The sequence below is a fragment of the Spermophilus citellus genome (genome assembly GCF_964194105.1).
Source record: "Spermophilus citellus genome assembly, chromosome: 7".
Taxonomy (NCBI): domain Eukaryota; kingdom Metazoa; phylum Chordata; class Mammalia; order Rodentia; family Sciuridae; genus Spermophilus; species Spermophilus citellus.
In genome coordinates this window covers 106,645,346-106,670,881 of record NC_138188.1, presented here as the reverse complement: position 1 = coordinate 106,670,881, position 25,536 = coordinate 106,645,346, and the positions used below count along the sequence as shown (strand labels likewise).

Genomic DNA, 25,536 nt, shown 5'->3' with positions numbered 1-25,536 from the left:
TCAGCCTTATTGTTACAGAGGAAAAATTATTCCAGGTTGCTGCTGATTTTGCCTAACAAAAAAGTATGTAAGTATATTTCATCAACCAGATATGGCAACTAAATCCTCTTGTCAATGACTGCCTGCAGGCAACTTTAAATTATTTCTGTAGTTCAAAATAAACATTTTGGCTGTTGGATTCCCCATCTTGGGGCATTATTATAAAAAGACTTTCTTCAGGTCAAAGGATTTATTTCTGTTTATTACTTGAGTGAAATTGTCTTATCAATGGCAAGTCATTATAGTTGTTTTAGGGATTGAAGCTTTTTATGTAAATTGGAAATTGTGATGTATTAGAAGGGGCTCACTTTTAGAAAGAGGCATTGTTTGCTTTCAACTTACATTATATGCTACCTCCTACATTCCAGATTTGCTCATTTGTAGAGATATGTGTGCCTATATGTGAAAGTCTCAAATTTAAGTATTTTGACGTACTAAATTAATAGGACCATTTCCTTCTATTAAGTGAACAGATTAAGTAAATATCTGTCCATTTGGGAAATGTTTTAGGTTACCTTTTCCTATCAAAAAAGTTAATTTTTTAAAAAGTAATTGAAAGCCAGATCTGACAAGTACAGTAAGTAGGCTGTAATGTGAAAAATATACCATAACATGCTTTATTGTCCCGAAGAGGACAGGTTTTAAGAATGGATACCTGAGCATCAGAATAATGTTTGGTAAAGTAAGGTATTTATATATGAATTAAAATTATCAAATTATATTGGGTATAAAATACATCTGAAAGCTTGAGGTAAGCAAAGGTAAACTTCTAGATGAAGTTCCATTCTGTTTTTAATTAAGTGTAGGTAAAGAAGTCTGTTTTTCTGAAGGTCAAGGCAAAGGCACTTTGTCTTTATGTGAGCATCTGTTATGTTATGGCTAAGGTCTTTCCCATTTTCTTAATCCTCCAACTGGTTTTGAGGTGGATAGTTATCACTGTATTATAGATGACAAAATAAGACACATAAGAAATTACTTTGCTCCATGGTCACAATCCTTAAATACTGACTGTCCAAGGGAGGAGAGAAGACTTGCCAAGTTCTATCTTAAAGAAAGCAGTGGTTGTGCTGTTCTGTGCCCAGGAACTCCACAACTAGACTTTCAGGAGCCACAGGTGGACAAACCCATTTTGTAGGACCATTCTTCCTGACTTCTTCATCATTGGCTTTCTGGCTCCCTTAGAACAACTCCATCTGATGTAAGTTGCTTTTAGTTTATACAGTCTGGTGTTGTAGGCCCACTCAACCCAAATATCTTTCCCCTCGTTTGGTGCTAAAACTCTGTACATCAAGACAAGTACAACAGAGGTTTATTAAAAAAAAAAAAAAATGGCAGCCAGATATGGTGGCATACACCTGTAGCCCCAGCACTCAGGAGAGGTTGGAGGATTGCAAATTTAAAACCAGCCTCAGCAATTTAGCTAGGCCCCAACCAATTGGTGAACCCTTAACTCAAAATAAGGGCTGGGGATGTGGCCCAGTGATTATGTGTCCTTGGATTCAATCCCTACAAGAAAAAGGAATTTACTAACATAATTGGGAGATTTTCCATTCAAATGCAAATAAAGGGAGGTGTTGACAGAAAAGGAAAACCTTTGAAATGAAGAATTACTCCCTGAAGCAGTGCCATGGATGTGAACTTAATACAGTGTCCTAAAAGAGTATCATCCCTTTGAGGTATCATTTTACTGTATTTTTGTTTACCTTATTTTGGCCACTGCAGAGTGTTCTAACACTGATTTTGGAAGGGCTGTAATGATTCTTTGTACTTGAAAGCAGTCTGTCAGGCCATGGGTGAGTGCCTTGCACATAGTAGACATCAATCAATAAATCAAGGAACATGCATTTTTGTGATGTTAGTAAAGGGTACTCAATTACAAAAGAAAATTCAAAGCAACTCTTTTATGCTATTGTTTGAAACTAGGATTAAAAACTTAAAGCAAGCGTCTCAACATCTGTTTTATATGTAGTTGCTTTTCAGAAAACATAATATGACCTGAAGTTTACAAAAGCAAATTTGCTAAAGCCAGCTTGGGTGATTGTTGCCCTCTTTCACTTGAATTTTGGAAAAGTAATTGTCTCTAATTTCCAATCAGTATATGTGGCCATTTTTGTGATCATTGATATTTTTGCAAAAAATAAAATTATTCATGACACTTTTTTATCAAGATCCACTTAACCTGAGGAAACCAGCAGAGTGCAGTGGAGGGTCCATAGTAAGAATCACAATACCTTATCTACCATTTGGGTTTAGGATTATTAAAATAAAGTGATGGGTACAGAGAAAATGAAAACTCAAAAGATCACAGTGGGAAGAGAATAGCACAGGATTTGAGAGAAGCCTGGACAGGCCTGGGTGTAAATTACCATATAAAAAGTGTGGAATTTTCCAAAATTAGGTTAATGGTTTATGAGAAGAGACTGCTCAACTCAGCAGTGACTGTACTAGTTTATTAGGGACAGTTCCAGTTTAAATCAGTGGGTCGTTTTAATATGTTGTATTTAAGTGTCTCCTGTTCATGGCAACATTTCTGTTTAGAATATTTGCAATTTGGTAAGGGGCAAGAGGAATAAACCTTTCAATTGAAGATTTGAGACTTTAAATTGTGAAACTTTTATGGTAAACTTAAGTTGGATTCCACAGGCAGGAAAATTTAAAATCACCTGTCTGATGAGAATTAAGGGAAAATGTTAAAAAAAAAAAAAAGGTGGGGGTGGGGATTAACCATGTGAGAGAATCTCTTCTTAGCTCACATAAAGTATGGTTTCTGACACTTTGGATTTACTTGTGTCAATATTCCTTACTCCTCCACTCTAGCCATCAATTTCCTCATTCGAAGGAATTCAAACTGAAATTCTTAGTTTTAATTCATAAGACTACATACAACATTACGACTAGTTATTAATATTAGAAAATGATTAATGAATAAGTTAACCAAAATCATAGTTGTATTCTTTATCATCATTACACAGCTTCCTGATGTTGTTTGTAAAAAATCAAAATTCCAGATCTCAAAAGTGGGTTTAGTTTTATCAAATTTTGGAGAAAATTCTTTTTGTTGGTTGATGGTTGATTTTGTGTCAGGCATTTAACCCAGGAGCAGATTACCACTCAGCTACATCCCCAGGTGTAGGGGTGTGTGTGTTTGAGACCAGGGTTGAACTTGCAATCCTGTTGCTGGGATTACAGGCCTGTGACACTCTCCTAGCTAATTGGCTTAATACTCTTAACACATTCTTAATTTTGTCCCTCTCCCTCATGCTTGTGGTATCTGTAGCGGATTAAATATATTCTAGCACCAATACTCCATTGAGCTTTTGTCAAACTTAGCTTATCTGTTTTAGTAGTTTCCCTAGTACATAAACAGTGATTGGGAAAATACAGATTTTCTTAACATTCTTTGAAACAAAAGCTTGATTTTTTTAAAGCTCAGCTGCTTTTAAATTGACCGTTTAATGAGCTAACAAAAATGGAAATAGATGCTTTGGTGGCACACACCTGCAAACTAGACTTAAGGAAGCTAAGCAGGAAGAGCACAAGTTGGAGGCCAGTTTCAGCAACTTAACTGAGACTTGTCTTCCTGTGTACCCTCTTCAGTACCACAAATAGATGAGTAATAATGTTTTAATGATGTTTTTACTATAGTTAGCCAGGTATGCCTGTTGTGCCTTATGAAGGCAAAACTTTCACATGTCTAATAAAGTACACAATAGGAGACCATTTGTTTCCAAATGAGTTTTAATTTTCCACAGAGAAATGTATTTGCCCCCTGACTTTAGCTTGGTTACCAGGAAAACCCTTTACACAGAACAACACCTACCTCAATCTCTGGTAGGCACCCCTTGGGACTGAGGATCGAACCTAGGGGCTCTGGGCTACTGAACTTCAGCTTTGATCCTTTTTATTTTTTGAGACAGGCTGTCGCTAAATTGCTCGGGCTAGCGTCCAAATTATGATCCTCCTGTTTCAACCTCTGAAGAAGCTGGGCATAAGAAACTATGTTCAGTTCCTTTCTAATTGAGCAATCACAAGGATGGAGAAACTAGTCCGTTTACAGTTTCTTTGTAAACTATTTAAAGTATTTATTTATTGGTACCGGGACTTGAACTCAGGCACACAACCACTGAGCCACATCCCCAGTCCTATTTTGTATTTTAGACAGGGTCTCACTGAATTGCTTAGTGCCTCGCTTTTGTGGAGGCTAGCTTTGAACTAGGAATCCTCTTGCCTCAGCCTACTGAGCAGCTGGGTTTACAAGCCTGCGCCACCACACCTGGCTAAGAGAGTATCTTAACTAGTTTACATACTTTCATGGTCATGATAATTTCTTAAAACTATGGAAAGCTCTCAACAGCATATTTAAGAATAATCTTATCCATTTCTTACCCCATTGCAACAACCTCTGTCCTTCTCTGAATCCCCTTTGAAGAAATAGGAACTCTTAGACCAAAAGTGCTCACACAACGTTTGCTGGGTTTTCCCATTGACTTCTAGACTTATAACAAGACTTGTTCTTTATCCTTTTTCTAAAGGTTTAGAGGGGAAACTTTTTGAACCAGAAATCTTAAAATCTGGGCATTAATTCTTCTCCACTCAATATGGCATAATGGTCAAATAGGCCCTAATGCCACCAGGCAGGAGCAAAACCAAAGCAATCTGCAGCGAAGGCGCTTGCACAGAGTCACGGGCGAAGGGTAGGTCAAAGCTCCATGCATTTCAGAAATGTGTCTAGTTTGGGTAATTTATGAGCCAAGGGTGGGCCTAAGTCTTTGACTAAGGGGCATCAAGAAACTCATTTTTTCAAAAAGAAATGCATATTCTTTTTTTGGGGAAAAAAAAAGACCCACTGAATCCCAAACTGTCAAATTAGGTCTGGGAAACATTCTGTTAAGATTCCCTCTCTTCCAGGAAAGGATTTGAATTTGCGGGTCGTGAGCGAAAAGGACCGGAAACTAACATGGCGGCGCAGGCGCAGGCGGGCATCTCCTATTGGCCACGTCGGTTCGGGCGTGATTGGGGAGGGGTGGGTCCCTTTTTGCCCTTGCGCCCGGCTTCCCTCCCACTCTTGTTTGACGCGGCGTTGAGGTGCTGGCTGTTCGTATTGCGGAAGGAACCTTGGCATCCCCAGCCTCTAGTTCCGGTGGCTACGTAGGTTTTTAACTTACGAAACCTTGTGTTTGAAGTGGTGGTTCGTTCATCCTCCAGTACTTAGTCCCTCAGACTGGAAGGGTGGCTCTGTTCTCCAACCTTCGGAGCTGGGTGGGGGAGGGGCGCTTGATAAGACTTTTTGTGCAACCCCTCTCACCGCCTCCGCTTGGGACCGCCCTATACCTTAACCAAACACCCAACTTTAGTACCAGGCCTGCCGGCAGCGCCAAAATCCTTTTGATAATATTCGCGAGTATTTGACAGGGGCGACTTAAGTATTAGAAGCCGTGCTGGTGATTCTGAAATCGTATTAATTAAAACCGTGTACTTTTAAAATTGCGATTTATTTATTTTTACTGCATGGGTTAGGGCCGGACGTCAACCTACTATATTGGGGCTTCCGAGCCATGGCGACGAGGGAACCAGAAGATGCCTTGGCACAGTCCACCCTTCCCTCTTCTGCCAGTCACAGCAAGGAAGCGCCTGAAAAACCTAACTATGCTCTCAAACTTACTCTTGTGGGGCATACGGCAGCAGTATCATCAGTTAAGTTTAGTCCTAATGGAAAATGGCTAGCAAGTTCTTCTGCTGATAAACTGATTATAATTTGGGGAGCATATGATGGAAAATATGAGAAAACACTATATGGTCACAATCTGGAAATATCAGATGTTGCCTGGTCATCAGATTCCAGTCTTCTTGTTTCTGCCTCAGATGATAAAACTTTGAAGATATGGGATGTGAGGTATGGAAAATGTTTGAAAACACTGAGGGGACACAGTAATTACGTCTTTTGCTGTAATTTCAATCCGTCATCCAATCTCATCATTTCAGGATCTTTTGATGAGAGTGTGAAAATATGGGAGGTGAAAACAGGAAAGTGCCTCAAGACGTTATCTGCTCACTCTGACCCGATTTCTGCTGTTCAGTTTAATTGTAATGGGTCCTTGATTGTGTCGGGTAGTTATGATGGTCTCTGTAGAATCTGGGATGCTGCTTCAGGTCAGTGTTTAAAAACACTTGTTGATGATGATAACCCTCCTGTCTCTTTTGTAAAATTTTCTCCAAATGGCAAATACATTCTCACTGCAACTTTGAACAATACTCTTAAACTGTGGGATTACAGCAGAGGCAGATGCCTGAAGACCTACACTGGTCATAAGAATGAGAAATACTGCATATTTTCCAGTTTTTCAGTTACTGGTGGAAAGTGGATTGTGTCTGGCTCAGAAGATAACCTGGTTTACATTTGGAACCTTCAAACTAAAGAGATTGTGCAGAAATTACAAGGTCATACAGATGTTGTGATCTCAGCCGCTTGTCATCCTACAGAAAACATCATTGCATCGGCAGCATTAGAAAATGACAAAACAATTAAACTGTGGATGAGTAACTACTAAAGCCAAGTTGGCAAAAAAATTATTTGAAAGATAGTTTTTCTAACTGGTATGTTTTAGTTTTTCTAACTGGTATGTTTTTATTTCTTTTAAAAAATTACCTTCAATTATAAGACTTACAGATTTATAATTCAAGAATACAAGACAAGACAGTTTCGAAAGCAAGTCTAGAATCTACCTGGGGCTTCTGACTCCTAATCTTGATGCCTGTTAGGAATCTCAGATATATTTGTCCCTGTACAGGTTTCTATTCTGTTCCTCTTACTAACTTTTGTAGAGGCTTGGTTTACTTGGGAAATATTTCAATTAGACAGCATGTCTGATTGAGGTGGGCAAGAAATTTTAAATAACAACAGCATGAGGCTAGGGTGGTAATAAGAGGACTGCAGATACATGTCACGTACCTCCGCACTTTTAGTGATATGTGATGGAACATGAAACAGTATATAGAATTATGTCAGTAACTTGGGGAAAGTAATTCCTGATTTTTTAATTAAAGGACCTCTGCCTCATTAGATAGTGCCATCGTGTGATGGCAACCTATGCTACACTTGAGTGGTGAGACTGCGGTCCTTTAGGATGTTACCTATTAGCTCACATACTTCAGACTCATTGTACAGAAGTTACTTCTTGCGCCATCACTGCCTGTCTCCTTCCAACCTCAGTGGACAGAAGAATTAGATGTTCTTGCTTTTTCTATAATTCCTAAAACTCAAAATACATTATTTACCAATTTGTCATAATGTTTTCATGGGCCATGTTTCCAGCAGATAATGAGCTCTGTGGGATCAGGAAGTTTTGATCCCACAGAGCTGATTATTCACCTTTGTATTCTGTTTGATGAATGACAATGAATGTGATGCCACAACTTCCTTTATTCCTTGCCTCCTTTCAATAGGTTTTAGTAATAAATATCTAATAATATCATTATTGATTAAAAAGTGTCTAACCCTAGCCACACATATTAACTTTATTCACACAAAGCTTGCAGGAAATATAAGGTAAAAAATATAAAGTAGAAAATGGTTTCTACCATGCAGACATGAAACACATACAAAAAAAAAAAAAAAAAAAATCTAGACATTAAGCAAAAATTAGTACAACAGTAATTTTAACTGAAAGCAATAAAGGCAAAACTGTCTTGCTTCTTTTATATTTTATAGCACCTCATCTATTGCTCATTAAATTGTATTTGACAAATTCTGAGGAATATATTATAGTGACTAGTAGAGTGCTGAGAGCTTTCTGAAGAATAAGTTACTAGTCAGGTGTTAGTGTTAAGAGGTTGATATATGGGGCTGGGGATGTGGCTCAAGCGGTAGTGCACTCGCCCGGCATGTGTGCAGCCCAGGTTCCATCCTCAGGACCACATACAAAGATGTTGTGTCCGCCAAAAACTGAAAAATAAATATTGAAATTCTCTCTCTCTCTCTCTCTTTTTTTTTTTTTTTAAAAAGGTTCATATATGAGAACATTGGAAAGAGTATAGTGTTAGTGTTAGAGGCAGGTCTGAAATTGTGGCTAAGAAATTTATATTTAACCCATAAAGAACAGTCATAGAGGGCTAGGGTTGTGGCTCAGTGGTAGAGCACTCGCCTAGCACTTGAGAGGCCCTGGGTTCGATCCTCAGTACCACATAAAAATAAATAAAACAAGGGTATTATGTTCAACTACTTCTAAAAAATAATCAGTATGTTATTAAATAGAGAATAACAGAATGAAAAATGATTGTGTGAATGGTAACAATTATGAGCCAATGGTTTAATGAGACATTTTTAATTTTTATTAAAATAAACCTACAGGAATCACATTTAAATGTTCTTCAACAGTTAAAAATGGTTTCTATGAAGAAAGGTTAACTACTTTTAAAAGAAGTACTACATTAAAATCTACCCAAATTTAAAACATTGGTTTAGGAGTCTCAAAATAATCAAGAAAAATGAATCTTCTAAAATGTATGAGAAACAATAATGCTTTTTTTTTTGGCAGCAGGGATTGAACTCAGGGGCACTAGACCACTGAGCCACATCCCCAGCCCTATTTTGATTTTTAGAGACAGGGTCTCACTGAGTTGCTTAGGGGCTCGATTTTGCTGAGGGTGGCCTTGAATTCTCCAGCCTCAGCCTCCCAAGCCCCCGGGATTACAGGTGTGTGCCACTACACCTAGAACAACAATGCTTTTTGATAACTTTGCAAGTGATATCTAAAAGGAAGCTAAAGTTAGACTGCTCTAGAATAAAGTATACAAACAGATAACATCAGATTAAGAAGCTATAATATGTTAGATTATACCTAGCGTTTTATTAAACAAAGCTCCCAAACAGCAGCATATATTACTTTTTTTTTTTTTAAAGAGAGAGTGAGGGGGAGAGAGAGAGAATTTTAATATTTATTTTTTAGTTTTCGGCGGACACAACATCTTTGTATGTGGTGCTGAGGATCGAACCTGGGCCGCACGCGTGCCAGGCGAGCGCGCTACCGCTTGAGCCACATCCCCAGCCCACTTTTTAATTTCTATTATAACTGAGGAGAACTAGCACATTGGGCTGACTATAATGACTTGACATCCATTAATACTAATGAGGCATATTGAGAATAAATGAAGTGGTTATCATAGAAACCATCATCCATATATAAGTGAGACAACTTGGCATCCCAAAGTCAAAACTAAATGAGATGTAGGCTCATCTTTCACACTAAAAAGAACATGAGATTTTCATAAGGAATTTAGTTTCTCAGGCAGCAGGAAAGGAATCAATTGGGAACCATTATCCATGGAGCTAGGAAGTGACTGCTGTGGCCCCCAGCAAATCCATGATGCTAGAATTTCTAAGTCCCCCAAACTCGGCCAGACCACTCTCATCACCTTGCCAGGACATTTTCAAATAATGTTCTCCAAAGAAACTCCATCTTTGAGATCCCAAAGTTACAGTGAGGTCTGGCTGCTTCTCAGGGCTTTCTCAGGAGTCAGCCTCCCCAAAGTACCATAGCATTGTAATCACCTGGGCAATGTCATCTGATCCTCCTTACCCTTTAGAAGTAAGTACCAGAGGGCGAAATACAGAATGAGAAGCCATTCTGGCCGCTGGAGAGAAGTCTCTTTAGTAATGGGAACAAAAGTAATAAATCAGATATCTGATTCTAACAGTTAATATTAAGGTTGAAGTAAGTTGTCTCATTTTTAAATTTTTTTCCAAAAAGCTGGGAGACTGCATTTTACTTGGATTAAAGCCATAAAACATAAAACAAGTCTTTAAGAAAATTTATTTGTATATCTATAGCGGAAAATAGGGAAAGAGTATAAGTCTGTGCAAAACATATAGTGATGAAGTGGAGCCTCACCATATCCTTTAAAATACAGGCTTGCTGCAACATTATTCCTGGATTTTCAAAATCCAGCCAGGACGGATGCTTCTCTGCTACTCTGTTTTAGCCTTCATGGCTGCTTCCTCTCTGAGACGAGCTTTCTTTTCTAAGTTCAAGCTTGTTAAAGACTCATTTCTTTTGGCAGCCTAAAATGAAGTAAATTTGAACAGGCAATTATGTCAAGTTAAAAAGAATGTCATTATCTTACAGTGAGGACAGCAGGGTCCTCCACACGCGTTCTATATCCTATGATGCTTCAGACTACAGTAGCCTATCTGAGCACAAGATTAGTGTACACCTCTCCCTTTCTGGCCTCTTTCTATAGGTTTGCAGCTTCTTTTCCTTACATTTTTCATTCCCTTGTTTTTCCCTTTTTCTTCCCTTCCTCTCCACTTCTTGTTGATATTAAGTACCTTCTCAATTTCCATTTTTTCTCCTTTTACTGTTCTTTGTTGCTACATTTCTCCTTCCCAACTCTTCTAGCTCCTTACTGGAGCTTACTTACATAAACAGATTAGTATGGTATCGAACATGAGAGGAACTCATGTACATATGGCTTGGATGATACGAAAAGAAATCCCTAATAATTGCTTCTGCAGTAAACAAACTCAATAAGTTTAAACAAATATACTAAAGCAGTACACTTTTCTGAGAATTCTGAAAACCCACATGTCCTCTTCAGAAGCTTCTGAAGGTTTCAATCTGAGAACTATGCATGAGAAATCAAAAATGGAGACAGGGAAAACTGAAGTAGGACAGCATCAGTGTTTTCAAGAGAACTGGGCCTAGGTCAGCACTCTTGCCCCTTTGTGCTCCTGTGAGGTCAGCCTAAAATGGGCAGTGTTTTCATTTAACTGCAAGACTCTAAAGAGAGCCAAAAGTTCATTTCCTTTTACTCTGAAGTCACTGAGGATAAGGAAATAGTTAACAATGGGTGTGTAGAAGAATCTTTTTAGTATCTGTTAATAGTTATAAGACATCTCTTCCAACATGGAAGCTGTAACACACAGTACCAGACATTAAAAGATAGTTTTGACCAGCACTACTGAATACAAAAATAACTAATAAGATAAAAATAACTAATAAGATAACTAATAAGATAAAAAGGTTTGGTAACATGCAAATTTGGATCTAAATTTTTGCTTTGATACTTTGAGTTTGGGAAAATTATTGAGCATCTCTTAAGTTTCAATTTCTTCCTTTATTAAAAAACAGTAATAAGAAAACTATATCTCAGGTTCTGAGGATTATTATGGTGAGTAAAGGAGCTTAACAGTTTACCCTTCTACATGGTAAGCACTCAATAAGTGGGAAAAATTTTACTGTACTTCCATTAGGCAGCTCTGTTATAAGGGAGTTGTGTAGCCTTGGGTAAGTTACTTAAGCTTTCCAGGCTAGTTTCCTTATCTATAAATGAGTACCTATCTTACAGTGCTGCTGTGAGGTTCAGATGAGACAATAATAGCCAAGTACCTGGAATGCAGTAAGAATTCAATTAGCAATAGCTGTTAATTATAATCTATTTAAAAAAAGATTTCTAGATTTTCATTCCTATGTGCTACTTAGAAGCAGTTCCTTAAACATATGACTACATTTGGCTGAGCCTCAAATAAAGAATCATGATAAGATGTTCACCATGATTAAAGCAGTTATAGTGAGGATAAATAAGTCCATGTACTAACGGTGCTTTATAAATATGCAAAGTGCTATAAAATGCCACTGTCCTATTTCTTGTTTCATGTTATTTATGACAACTATGATAACACTTTTTTACACAAAACTAATATTTCTTCTTCATGCCAAAATTAGGCCTTGCTATTTATCCTGACACAATAGCTCATATTTGTCCCACTTTGTCTTTTGTTTCCTATCATTTCTTGTGTAGAAAATAGCCTCTTCTTGGGCAGTAAACACAAGGGTCAATCCCTGCTTTCCTCTTGATTCTTCATGAAGAGAATTCAGACATAGGGGAACCCAGTCTCACCTTCTTGCCCTCGATAATCATCAGGATGCATCCTGCCACTGTCAAGGCGATCATTATATAGCTAACCTTTACCCGAATCTTGTTCTTTGCAGCATCAAGCATCTCAAACCTAATAATACAATGTGATCAAGAGACAGTGTTAGTAACTTTTCTATTTCTGAAGTTGCAGCAAAATATCAAGTTCTGTGTACCATAGTTCAGAAGTTTGTCTATAAACATTTAAAAAAGGAGGTAGGAACTGGAGATCTCATAGATTCTTTGGGAGGATGGGCCATTTTCACAACTCATTTAACAGCAAGATAACAAAAATTTAATTCAAAATAAGTAAGAAAGTAAGAAAGAAAGAGCCAGGAACAAAACAAACAAAAATAAAAATTAAAAAAAACCCAACCCCCAAACCAGCAAGGCATATTAAACTACTTTTGCTATGGTGAGCCCCAATTTTGGCTCTCAGGTTTCCAGCAGCCATTACTAAAAATGAAACCATTAGTTGATTCTCCTTTGGGTTCTTAAGAAAATATGTGATATAATGATTGAAGAATGCCTTGGTAATAGACCCTGCTATGAGCTTCCAACACAAAGTACAATTCGGAAAGAAAACCAACATGAGAAAGTCAAACAATGTGCTCTATATAATCTGTCTTTTTGCTCCGTCTTGAACTAGGAATAGATTTGAGAATATCTGAGCCTGTAGAAAGATCCTTTAAGTGACAATCCCTTAATGTTTATCTTTTAACTAATGATTTGCTAAAACTGAGTGAAAGTTTGCTTTGGCAAGTGCCTGGAGTGTAGTAGCTCTGCTAATCTGTCCTCTTGAGTGTACACCCATGTGCCCCAATAGAAAGTTGGGGGTTGGATCATCATCTTGGATGAAAGCAAAGGGGCATAACATGGAAGAGTCTAAAGAGAAAGCCACTCTATCTTGGTTATTTTGTAGGTAGACAGTGGTTCTATTGCCTGGATGCCTGTAGAATCTCAAGGCACACAGCATGTGGAGTCATAAGGGGGCCCAAGATAAAGAATTTCTGGTCTCCTCCAAAGTATACACAGTAAGTAATCATCTTTAGATGATGGAATTGGAGTGCTTTTTAGCTTTTCCTCCCCCACATCTTTAACACAAATTATTTTGGAAAATCAGATGGGGAAATGGTTTTTTAAAAGTGCTCGGAAGAAGGCACAGGGCTTGGAATGTTGCAGGTGGATAGGAGGAGGACCCTTAAATATGATATGAGCTGGGAACTATAAGGCAGCAATGTGGAAGGGGTTCGCTAGGTACCAAAACTGGGCCTGCAGTGGTAGAAACCAAGAACAACTTCTAAAAGCAGTGAATTACTCAAGAGCATCTGAGATCACACTACTACCCATTTTGGCTGTATTTTATGTTAACTGGTATGTCCCACTGAAGTACTGTGATCCTCATGTACAGTGATATATTTTACATGTAAAGGAACATTTAAAAAAGTAAAATACATTTAAATAAGGCCATGATATTGTTATTCATCCCATAGGAAGCAATAAGGTTAGGCAGTACCTGTTCAGAACTATCAGCTCAAGGATAAATGGTTGCCCGAGTTCAGGAAAAAGTCTTTTGGAATGAATCACAGACAATTTTTCAGGCCTGAGGTGATCCTGGAACCAACTAAAGGGCAGGCTGGGGAAGGCGTTCCATAGCAAAGCCTATACACCATCAGTTAGAAAAATGTGTAGCAGCTAGAATATTCAGAAAGAAATCAGAGCACAGACAAGAACTTGATGAAGTCACTGTTATTTCTCGGGTGCTCTTATTTTCCAGGAGAGTACACTATCACTTAAACTAATACAGACAAGGGGTTTTCTGCTGAAACAACCCTAGTGAAAATAACGTGCTAATCTGACTGACAGAAGCAGAAGGGCTCTACTGCTAGGTGCAGGGGACACAAGCCTATAGTCCCAGCTACTTGGGAGGCTGAGATGGGAAGATCACCTGAGCCCAGGTGTTCAAGACCAGTCTGGACAATACAGTGAGAGCGTATTTCAAATAAATAAGTAAAAAATTTAAAAAATTTAAAATTCTTTTTTTTTTAAAGAGAGAGTGAGAGAGGAGAGAGAGAGAGAGAGAGAGAGAATTTTTAATATTTATTTTTTAGTTCTCGGCAGACACAACATCTTTGTTGGTATGTGGTGCTGAGGATCGAACCTGGGCCGCACACATGCCAGGCGAGCGCGCTACCGCTTGAGCCACACACATCCCCAGCCCCTTAAAATTCTTTTGTAAGAGAAAATAAATACTATCTTTTTGGAAAATAGTTCCTGAATAAACCCAGTTCTTTTTCAATCACGAAAACAAGAAAGCCTCAGAAGAGTTTACCACTTGAAAGAACTTGTAGGAACTTTGTGTGAAGTCTGTCTCTGAGTAGGATGGTGCCCAGAGAGGAGCACGCGCGTACTTCTCAGAACCCCTTTTGGCCAAGATGCCTACTAGTCAGGATGTTTGGGAACACTGCTGCCAAGTGGTGTTGATTCTGACACCCAAGGGATATTTGGCAATATCTAGAAATTTTTTTTTTTTCACCACTAAGGGAGTGATGCTGGCTTCTAAAGGTTTTGTAAAAGCCAGGGGTGCTGTTAAATATCCTCCAACACACAACTCAGGCCCTACAGCAGAATATTCCATCCTAAAATGTTAACAGTGCTAAGTTTGAGAAATTCTGGGTTGGAGGACACTGTGCTCCATTATCTACGAAGTGAAAAAGTCCAGGATTATAGCCAAATCTATGTTTAAGGAAGTTAGTGACAGTAGGGACTCTTTTTTCCTCAGAAAAAGAATGTATTACACTGAAACTCTTCTATGCCTAACTCTTGAGTGGATTTTGTAGAATATATAGTTACTGTCACTGGTATCAGCATGATTTACCAAGATTAAATATAAAAACTTTAAAAAGTAAACATTATTGTTTAGTCACATTCCTGTAACTAGAAGATGAAGCTAAATATCAGCTTACTTTGGAATATCTGACAGACATAAGTTTTCTAGCACTTTTTTTTTTTTTTTTTTGGTACTAGGGATTGAACTCACGGGAACTTGAACACTGAGCCACATTTTTTTATTTTATTTAGAGACAGGGTCTATTTTTGTATTTTATTTAGAGACAAGGTCTCACTGAGTTGCTTAGTGCCTCATTTTTGCTGAGGCTGGCTTCAAACTTGAGACCCTCCTGCCTCAGCAGGCGTGCGCCACTGCACCAGGTTTCCAACACTGTTTTTATTCTAGATATTTTCCAAAAACCAATTAGCAAAGTGAAAATATTTCTGAATTTGGTTGAAAGATTTTAAACAGTCGGGACTCAGAAGTTTTCCCTGAAAACAGATCAGTGAGAAACACAAGCTAATTACAACACTGAGTTCAGCACTCACGAGATAGTCTCTGGGATTTCCTCTTCCTTTTTGAAGCGACCTGACCATATCAGGATCTTTCTCTCCCAATCTGTTGGTTTGTGTAATGGCACTCTGTGGCTGGAAGTGTCTGTGAGAAAAACAAGACAAGAAATTTTACTTCAGATTATAACTCCCAAATTTAGCAAGAGAAAAAAATGCTATTTGTGCTTTTTTGCTATTCACTAAATAGAAACACTGAGAAATTTCAAGCTAATTAGAGCTTCGTTAGAATGAAATTTCTTAGAAAGCTTTGTTTTTCTTTAACTCTTTTTTTTTTTTTTTTTTTGTGGTACTGGGGATTGAACCCAGAGGCCTTCTACCACTAACCCCAACACTTTATTTTTTATTTTTATTTTTTAAAGAGAGAGTGTGTGGGGGGAGAGAGAGAGAGAGAGAGAGAGAGAGAGAGAATTTTTAATATTTATTTTTTTTTTAGTTCTCGGCGGACACAACATCTTTGTTGGTATGTGGTGCTGAGGATCGAACCCGGGCCGCACACATGCCAGGTGAGCGCGCTACCGCTTGAGCCACATCCCCAGCCCCCCAACACTTTATTTTTGATCCAGGAGCTAAGTCACTCAGCATGGCCTTGAATTTGTGATCCTCCTACCTCAACCCTCTGAGTCCATGTGATTATAGGTGTGCACCACAGGCCCAGCGAGGATGCTTTGTTTTTCAAATGAGATTCCAAAATGCCCTGAGGATTGAGGTAAAATAAAAGCCGTATTTCTCCATACAAACACTAACTACTGAAAAGTAAAAGAACACCGTGAACAAAAATATGAAGATAAGGATGAACTAAGAAGGGAATAGTAAGGAACTTTTCTGAATCCAGCAGAATGAATCTGTAAGGTAAGATCAGGTTATAAAACTTCTTGACCACTAAACTAAGGAGTTTACACCTAGTTTGGGAACTATGTTTTGTTTTGTTTGAGATGGGGTCTCACTATGTTGCCTAGTCTGGTACTGAACTCCTGGGGTCCAGGGATCCTCCTGAAAAACTGGCACTATAAGTTGTGCCACCACTCCTGGCTTGGAAACTATATTTTGAAGCAAGGAAAAGATTAATGTTTTAATCTACATAATGGATGGAAGAAAGAAAGGGGGTAAAAAGTCAAAACAGGATCTGTAATATAAGGATGAGGTTATAATGTTCTGTCAGTGTTGTAACCATGGGAAGAAAGGTCAGTCTAAGGATGACTGAAATTATCTGGACACTGATTAAGACAAAGAAGGAATCCCAAAAACCCTCAAATTTGGAGGACTAAGAAAAAAGTAGTACTGTTAGTCAAAAGACTACAGAAGAAACAACAGGAAATGAAAAAACACAATTACTGTTTTTTAAAAAATTTTGTATTTGTTCTACTTAGTTGAACATGACATCAGAATGCATTTCAATTCATCATACACAAATGGAGTGCAACATTTCAATTCTCTGGTTGTACATGCTGTAGGGATGCACCATTCGTGTAATCATACATGTACCTCGGGTAACGATGTCCATTTCATTCCACCCTCTTTCCTCTCCTCGTAACCCCTCTCTGCCCTCCCCTTTGCACAGTCCAAAGTTCCTCCATTCTTCCCATGTCCCCCACTATCATAGATCAGTATCCACTATCAGAGAAAACATTCCACCTTGGATTTTTGGGATTGGCTTACTTTGCTTAGCATAATGTTCTCCAACTCTATTTACCTGTGAATACCATAATTTTATTCTCTTTTAATGCTCAGTATTCCATTGTGTATCTGTACCACAGTTTCTTTATCCATTCATCTATTGATGGGCATCTAGGTGGGTTCCACAATTTAGCTATTGTGGAACTATATTCAGCTGCTATAAACATTGGTGCAGCTATATCACTATAGTATGCTGATTTTAAGTCCGTTCTTTGAGTATAGAACAATTACTGTTTTTTAATCTTATTTTATTTTTATGGTGCTGGGGATTAAACCCAGGGCCTCACATAGGCTAGGCCAGGGTTCTACCTCTGAGCTTTATCTCAAGCCCCATAAATCCTATTTAGATTTGTTACGTATGAAGGAAATTTATGCCATCTGAGTATGTTTCATTAATAAGACAGGAGTAGAGAAAAACATTTGTGCAAAGGGTGGCCAGTGAAGGTGGTAAAGAGCAGAGGACCAAAGACTCAGCCTTAGACCATGACCCAAGAAAAGGGACAGAGGAAAAAGGAAGCAGAGGGAAGTGCCAAAGAGGCAGATGAACAGAAAAAGTACCAAACTAAAGACTATGAGAGAAGCATAGATATGCCGGAGACTAGAGTCTCATCCCATCTTTCATCTACTACTTACATTGCTCTTGCAGGTCCATCCCCTTGATGGCTACACCTCATGCCTATCACCATACCTTTGTTTATGCTGCTGCACCTTTCACCTACCTAATCAGAAGTCCACAATAAAAAGAATAGAAAAGTTACCAAGAAAAAAGTACAGAAAGAACCAAAGGCAAGAAAAGAGGTCTGGAAGTACAGAAATAGTGCTGCTGTAGTATTATCTTTTATTTTTTCCAGCACCTGACACAATTTTCTTTATAGTTATTAAATTTTTGGAAGTAATATATACCGGATAGATAATTCAAAAATATATATGTTTAAAAAGAAAAATTTAAATCTACTCCTAATTTTATTATCATGTCATAGCTATTTTATTTATGTGACATTTAGATTTACTTCTAATTTTCCCATTAAAAAAAAAAAAATATATATATATATATATATATATATATATATATAGAGAGAGAGAGAGAGAGAGAGAGAGAGAGAAATGTCTTTATACTCCAAGCTTTTCCCACAGTATAGTGATTATTCCTTAGGACAGATCCTGGAAGTAAAATACAAGGTCAAAGGATAAAAACATTTTTAAGTACTTAACAAATATTCTTTAGGGATGGTTCATTTCCATGTAGTAAGTTCTGGACTTCCATGAAGCAGCAGTAGATAAATATCAGTTTTTATATTATATAGTAGTGACAGTGACAAGGATTTGAGTTAGGGATGTGGAATGTATGTGGCTACAGTTAATACCCAAACCTTAGTCTTGATTCTGCTATATCCAAAATGTAATTTCTTGATTTGGCTTTATTTTTGGGATTCCTTAAAAGATAATTTCTAGACCATTATTTACTTTGATACATCTGTACTACTAAAGCTCCAATTCCAGCCCTTGAAGCAAGAAAGAAGAAAATGGCAAATGTAGAAATTATTGTGCCTGTGAACATATACAATATGGGAAGCTTAAACTACAAGTTTGGGCATGATGTAGGACCCTCTAAGATTACATCTCTTTTAGGTTCTTTTGATTCATAGTTGTCCAACTCTTTGAGAGATACCTATTGCTTAACTACAAAACCAATAAAAACTTACAGGATGGCGCTTTGGGAGTTTCCTGTGGTTTAGTGCAAAATCCATTTACTTGCTTCAAATCAGAGTTTCTGGTAAACCTTAGAGATGAGGCAGCATCTTTTTTATATAACCTAAAAAAATTCCCTAGAAAAGAGAGAAAAATATTTTCAGAGAGAAAATTTGATGTTTTCTCAAGATTAGAAATGCTTCTAAGTTGTATGTTTAAAAATAGTAGCTCATTTAGAAAATTAATATACTATATGTAAGATACATAACTATTTAAGGTGCTATGCTTGGTGTTGTTTAAAACTATAAATGCTTTGCTGATTAGGAAATTAAGAATCTCCCTGAAGACCTTAAAAGAGCATGCTACAGGGATACTGCCACATCGATGTTCATAGCAGCACAATTCACAATAGCTAGACTGTGGAACCAACCCAGATGCCCTTCAATAGATGAATGGATAAAAAAAATGTGGCATCTATACACAATGGAGTACTATGCAGCAATAAAAAATGACAAAATCATAGAATTTGCAGGGAAATGGATGGCACTAGAGCAGATTATGCTTAGTGAAGCTAGCCAATCCCTAAAAAACAAATACCAAATGTCTTCTTTGATATAATGAGAGCAACTATGAACAGAGCAGGGAGGAAGAGCAGGAAGAAAAGATTAACATTAAACAGAGACATGAGATGGAAGGGAAAGGGAGAGAAAAGGGAAATTGCATGGAAATGAAGGGAGACCCTCATTGCTATACAAAATTACATATAAGAGGTTGTGAGGGGAATGGGAAAATAAACAAGGAGAGAAATGAATTACAGTAGATGGGGTAGAGAGAGAAGATGGGAGGGGAGGGGGATAGTAGGGGATAGGAAAAGTAGCAGAATACAACAATTACTAATAGGGCATTATGTAAAATTGTGGATGTGTAACTGACGTGATTCTGCAATCTGCATTTGGGGTAAAATTGGGGGTTCATAACCCACTTCAATCTAATGTATGAAATATGATATGTCAAGAGCTTTGTAATGTTGTGAACAACCAATAAAAAAAAAAGAAGATAAAGCAAAAAAAAAAAAAAAAAGAATCTCCAACATAAATGTTTCATCAACTATAAATTTTTATATAAGTAATTGTCACATATGTATTGTTATGATGACTCTGGTGGCAACACATGTATTATTATGGCATCCAGCTTGTTTAGGTAAAAGAATAGCAACCTCCTAGAAGTGGTAAATGAAGTCATCAAGTATAGTCATATATAAATACAGTTTTACACATAAATATGTAGTTTTATATTAACTTATAAAATATATGTAGTTTTTATGAAAAATTTAAATTCAAAGCACATATAAAAAGTATTACCAACTTCTACATGTTCATCACCCAGTTTCAACAATTATCAATACCTGCCAATAAATATTTTTCACCTAAATGTAATCATTCTCTACCCACTATTGGATTACATAAAGCAAATTCCAAACATTATATTATTTATTCAATAAACACTTGAGTAAGCATCTCAAAACCACTTTCTAAAATCACATCCAGAATACCATTACTATAACTGAAAAATATTTCTTTAATACCAATACATTATGATCAAATGATACTACGATTTCAATTTCTCATATGGGCTCATGGGTGTTATCATTATTGTAGTGGTGCTAGGGATAGAACCCAGTGCCTCACTCATGCTAGGCAAGCGCTCTAGCACTGAGCTACATCACCAGGTCCCCCCCTTGGTTTGTTCCAACTAAATGCACACATTGAATATGACTGATGCTTCCTGAGTTTTTAAAATCTACAGGTTTGTTCTCCCTTTATAACTTTCTTTTGGGGGGACAGGTAGGAGTCATGTATTTGTTGGAAAATCCTACAGAGCTTCCCTCATTTTAGATTTTGCTGAATGCATCACCACCATGTGATTTCTTGAAGACAGATTTTTGAAGGATATGAGATTCAAGAGGATTTTTTTGCTAGATGATGTCATAGATAGTATTATGTACTTCCTATGAAATCACCTCTTAGGCCGAGGTGGTGGCGCATGCCTGTATTCCCAGGCTGAGACAGGATGATCTCCAGTTCAAAGCCAGGCTCAGCAAAAAATGAGGCACTAAGTAACTCAGTGAGACCCTGTCTATAAATAAAGCACAAAATAGAGCTGGTGATGTGGTTCAGTGGGTGAGTGCCTGGAGTTCAATCCCTAGTATCCAACCCCTGCAAAAAAAAGTGTACACTGGCTTGGCATGGTGGCACACCTGTAATCCCAGCAGCTCAGGAGCCTGAGGCAGGAGGTTCGAAAGTTCAAAGCCAGCCTCAGCAACTTAGTGAGGCCCTAAGCAACTCAGCGAGACCCTGTTTCTAAATAAAATATAAAAAGGGCTGGGGACGTGGCTCAGTGGTTGAGGACCCCTGGGTTTAATCCCTAGTACCAAAAAATAAAGTGTATACTGCCCAGCATGGGTCACCTGTAAATCCAGTGACTCAGGAGGGTAAGGCAGAAGGATCACAATTTCAAGGCCAGCCTCAGGAACTTAGCAAAATGTCACAAAATAAAAAATAAAAAGGGATAGGGGATGTAACTCAGTGGTAGAGTACCCCTGGGTTCAATCTCCAGTACCAAAAAACAAAACCCAAAACACCCAAAAATATGTACATCAACTTTGTCTCTTTGTGATATTAAAATTTATGGGTAAAGAATTGGGAGGCTGAGTGAGATAGGAGATTACAAGTTCAAGGCCAGCCTCGGTAAGTTAGAGAGGCCCTCAGCAACTTAGGGAGGCTCTGTCCCAAAATAAAAAAATAAAAACGGCTGGGGATTTGGCGCAGTGGTTAAGTGCCCCTGGGTTCAATACTTGTACAAAAAAGAAAAAATAATAAATTGATGGGTAGATGCTACCAGTCTGATTCACCCTTTATAAGGTTCCTCATCAACCTTTCATCTAGTGTTTTTTATTTTTTGGCCAGGAAAGGTGACTGTTTCATTAGGGAGTTACAAAATGGTAGTATTGGGCTGGGGATGTGGCTCAAGCGGGTAGCGCGCTCGCCTGGCATGCGTGCGGCCCGGGTTCAATCCTCAGCACCACATACCAACAAAGATGTTGTGTCCGCCGAGAACTATAAAGTAAATATTAATGATTTAAACCTTTAACAAACAAACAAAATGGTAGTATTATTTTTTCACATTAATATTTGATTATCCTAAGGTATAAGTCACCAATAAAATGTTAAGATTAATGCTTCATTTTTTTTTTTTTTTTTTTGGTACTGGGGATTGAACTCAGGGGCACTTGACCACTGAGCCACATCCCCAGCCCTATTTTCTGTTTTATTTAGAGACAGTGTCTCAATTAGTTGTTTTGCTGAGGCTGGCTTGAACTCCTGATCCTCCTGTCTCAGCCTCCCAAGCTGCTGGGATTACAGGCATGCACCACCATGCCCGGCTAATGCTTGATTCCTTTCCTTTATTTTCCAGTTTTCTAATTAGTGAATTGGGTTTCCTTGCAAACTTTTGTTTAAAATTAAAGAATATGCATTTTAACACATGTGATATACTCCAATCTGTTTCAGTTATTATTATATTAATGCTCAAATGTTCTAATCTTTAGTCATTGGGAACCCTATGAGACTGGCTCAAGTCCTTTTGAACATTATTGCTCAGTGATCACTGATAGCTTCCTCATCTCTGACAAGATGTTCTGGGCTCATTTTGAACATCCCTTGCCCCTGACCTGGAATCACACATTCCTCCAAGGGGTTATGTTTCCTTTAAAGAAGAAATGGTACAAATTGGTTTTTAGAGACCCCTATAGGTAGTCTCGTGGTTTGTCACCATTTCTAAGCCTTTATAGTGAACAAATCAAGGAAACATTCTCTTCTCAAAATAATACGTTTAAGAAATTAACTTTCAGTGTGAATCACTGAATCAATCAATAATAATCAGAATTTACTGGGTGCAGTGGCGCACACCTGTAATCCCAGCAGCTCAGGAGGCTGAGGCAAGAGGATCCCAATTTCAAAGCCAGCCTCAGCAATGGCAAGGCGCTAATCAAATCAGTGAGACCTGTCTCTAAATAAAATACAAAATAGGGCAGAGGATGTGGCTCAGCAATTGAGAGCCCCTGAGTTCAATCCCCAGTACCAAATAATACCAATCACCACCATCATCATATTAAAAACAGAGAAAACCAGAAAGTTTTATTTTTAATTTGTTCCAATTAGTTATACAGTTGAATACATTTTGGCACATTGTACACAAATGGAGCATAATTTTTCCTTCCTCTGACTGAACATGGTGCAGTGTCACTCCGGTAGTATAATCATACATATATATAGGGTAATAATGTCAATCTCATTCCATCATCCATCCCATCCCCACACCCTCTCTATTCCCCTTCCTCCCCTCTGCACAATCCTAAGCTCCTTCAGTCTTCCTCCCACCCCCATTTGGATCAGTATCCACTTATCAGAGAAAACACTTGGCCTTTGTTATTTGGGTTTGGCTTATTTCACTAAGCATGATATTCTCCAGTTCATCAATTTACTGACAAATGCCATAATTTCATTCTTCTTTGAGGCTAAGTAATATTCCATTGTGTGTATGTACCATATTTTCTGTATCCATTCATCTGTTGAAGGGCATCTAGATTGGTTCCAATTCACAATAGTTTAGCTATTGTGAATTGAATTGCTATACACATTGATGTGGCTGCGTCACTGTAGTGTCGGGAGCCGCTCTGGACAGGAGCTATGTACATACCTTTTTTTGAAGAGTTTGTGGAAGATTAATTCTAATTTTCCTTTAAATGATTGGGAAAATTCACCACTGAAGTGATCTGGGCTTGGGCCTTTTGTTGTTGTTGTTACTGTGTGCTTTTGCAGGAAGTTTTAAAACTATTCAATTTCTTTATTCAGTATAGAGCTTCTCAGATTTTCTATTTCTTTTTTTTTTTTTTTTACTATTTTCCTATTTCTTTTTTCAGTAATTTATGTCTTTTTAGACATGTGTCCATTTATCTATGTAATTTTTGGCATATAATTGTTCATAGTATTCCCTTGCATGCTGTGTATTTGGCCACAGAAATGCTTGTTGAGCTTAGTGGTCAGCTAATTAGAGACTTTAAAATGCCTCCTACAAAAATAAATAAATAAATAAATAAAATGCCTCCTACAAATTAGTTTGTCAGCCTTTGCTGAAGGACTCTTGAAGGTGCATTGAAGCAAGTCTTTTAACCATAGGAAGGCAGCTTACAATAATAACTTAGCCTTTAATTCCTGCTTGCATAGAGTCTAGATATGAGTCAGAGGTGAAGGTTTACGGATTTCTCAGGTCTTTCCTAGAGCACATTCACAATCTTGCAAATATTCCATCCCAGAAATATGTCAGATCTTTTCAATGTCAAAATGGAAATCTATTCCCCAGATTTTGCTTTCCAATTTTTCAACTGCTTCCTTTCTGACCCAGTGGGTATTGCCTTCCTATGTTATACTAAGTAAATGCTGCCATTTTCAATAAAAGCCTCAGGAGAAGCTGTTTGCAAACAGGAAGATCTAAGTCAAGTGAAAAAGAAAAGTCCTTTAAGTGGAAGTTCTTAGGGAGTCATCACGGAGATCAGACACTAAGCGTTTTCTGGAACTGGGGCTTTGAGGAGGTCCAAACCCATTTTACCTTCTTCAGTGTCTGCCAGACTGCTGATATTTGTAACTATTGGGATTTGTGAAGCTGAGAGGAGACAGGAATAAGGCAAGTTAAAACTTCACAAGAGCCTGGCATGGTGGCATGTGCCTGTAATCCTAGCAGCTCAGGAGGCAGAAGCAGAAGGATTGACTTCAAAGCCAGCCTCAGCAATTTAGCAAGATACTAAGCAACTCAGTGAGACCCTATCTCAAAATAAAATACAAAATAGGGCTGGGGATGTGGCTAAGTGATTGTGTGCCCCTGAGTTCAATCCAGGGTACTCACCTCCCACACCCCTGCAAAAAAAAAAAAAAACCCCAAACCAAAAAACTTCATAAGACTTGTTCTTACCATGATTCAGTAATTTTTTTAAATAAATGCTCCTCAGATTGTCATAGCCCCTGGTTATTTTTCAGAGTTATGAGACAGCTGATTTTTTTATAATTTCTGGCAGTGTTTTCCTTGCTTTTTTGTAGGAATGGAATTTTCAGAGGTCCTTACCCTGACACACTGGAAATTAGAATCTCGGTGTAAAAACTGGAAGTTAAACCATAGTCTGATTTCTTCCATAAAAGACCTTATTCATTTCCATTTTTTTAGTTATAAATGGACAATATCTTTTTTATTTATTTATGTGATACTGAGGCTTGAACTCAGTGCCTCATGTGTACTAGGCGAGCACGCTACCACTGAGCCACAACTCTAGCCCCTCATTTCCATTTTCTAGGTCTGTGATCCCTGAGAGCTCTGCCTGGGTCCAGGTAACCACAACATCAGTGCCATGTAGGGGAAGCAAGTGACACCATAAGGAAAGTAGATAAATTATAATTGCTCTCAGCTTGCTTCCTTATTTTAAATGTAGCAATACTTACTGCACCAGGGCTGACTGGAAGGTTTAATGGAAAAACATACATGGGATTATCTGCCAAATGCTTGAAACACATCAAGCATTCTATGGTTAAGTTCATTTTTCAAAATTACTAGTTTTTGTATATAAAGTATACTCCAAAGTCTCATATGTTGAAGGCTTGGTCCTCTTAATGCCTCAATGTTCAAATTATGGCATTTGAGAAGTGATTGGATCAGGCACTAATTTCATGAACAGATTAATCCATTGTTAAGTTCATAGCTGAATGGGCCATTAGG

At 37.9% G+C, this 25,536-nt stretch overlaps 2 protein-coding genes across 6 annotated transcripts in view; one reads left to right on the top strand and one right to left on the bottom strand.

Annotated features, from left to right (window-relative positions):
• The first annotated feature begins 29 nt into the window (after positions 1 to 29).
• The window catches only part of WDR5B (WD repeat domain 5B), a 33,404-nt gene continuing 7,897 nt past the window's right edge, over positions 30 to 25,536 (top strand). The window contains exons 1-3 of one of the 4 annotated variants that reach the window (XM_081301169.1): positions 30 to 5,187; positions 5,557 to 6,633; positions 12,872 to 12,983. In XM_081301169.1, the coding sequence (XP_081157295.1) occupies positions 5,595 to 6,587 (993 nt within the window). In that variant the 5' untranslated portion in view covers positions 30 to 5,187; positions 5,557 to 5,594 and the 3' untranslated portion in view covers positions 6,588 to 6,633; positions 12,872 to 12,983. Of the gene's footprint in view, positions 6,634 to 12,871; positions 12,984 to 14,060; positions 14,171 to 15,914; positions 17,993 to 25,536 lie in introns of those variants that run through there. The other 3 variants (XM_081301168.1, XM_081301167.1, XM_081301166.1) reach the window with 3 other exon arrangements.
• The window catches only part of FAM162A (family with sequence similarity 162 member A), a 29,643-nt gene continuing 13,937 nt past the window's right edge, over positions 9,831 to 25,536 (bottom strand). For both annotated transcript variants that reach the window (XM_081301171.1, XM_081301172.1), the window contains 4 exons: positions 18,729 to 18,851; positions 15,328 to 15,436; positions 11,935 to 12,043; positions 9,831 to 10,096 (listed from right to left, as the gene is read on the bottom strand). In XM_081301171.1, coding sequence (XP_081157297.1) covers positions 10,004 to 10,096; positions 11,935 to 12,043; positions 15,328 to 15,436; positions 18,729 to 18,851 — 434 coding nt within the window. In that variant the 3' untranslated portion in view covers positions 9,831 to 10,003. The remainder of the gene's footprint in view (positions 10,097 to 11,934; positions 12,044 to 15,327; positions 15,437 to 18,728; positions 18,852 to 25,536) is intronic.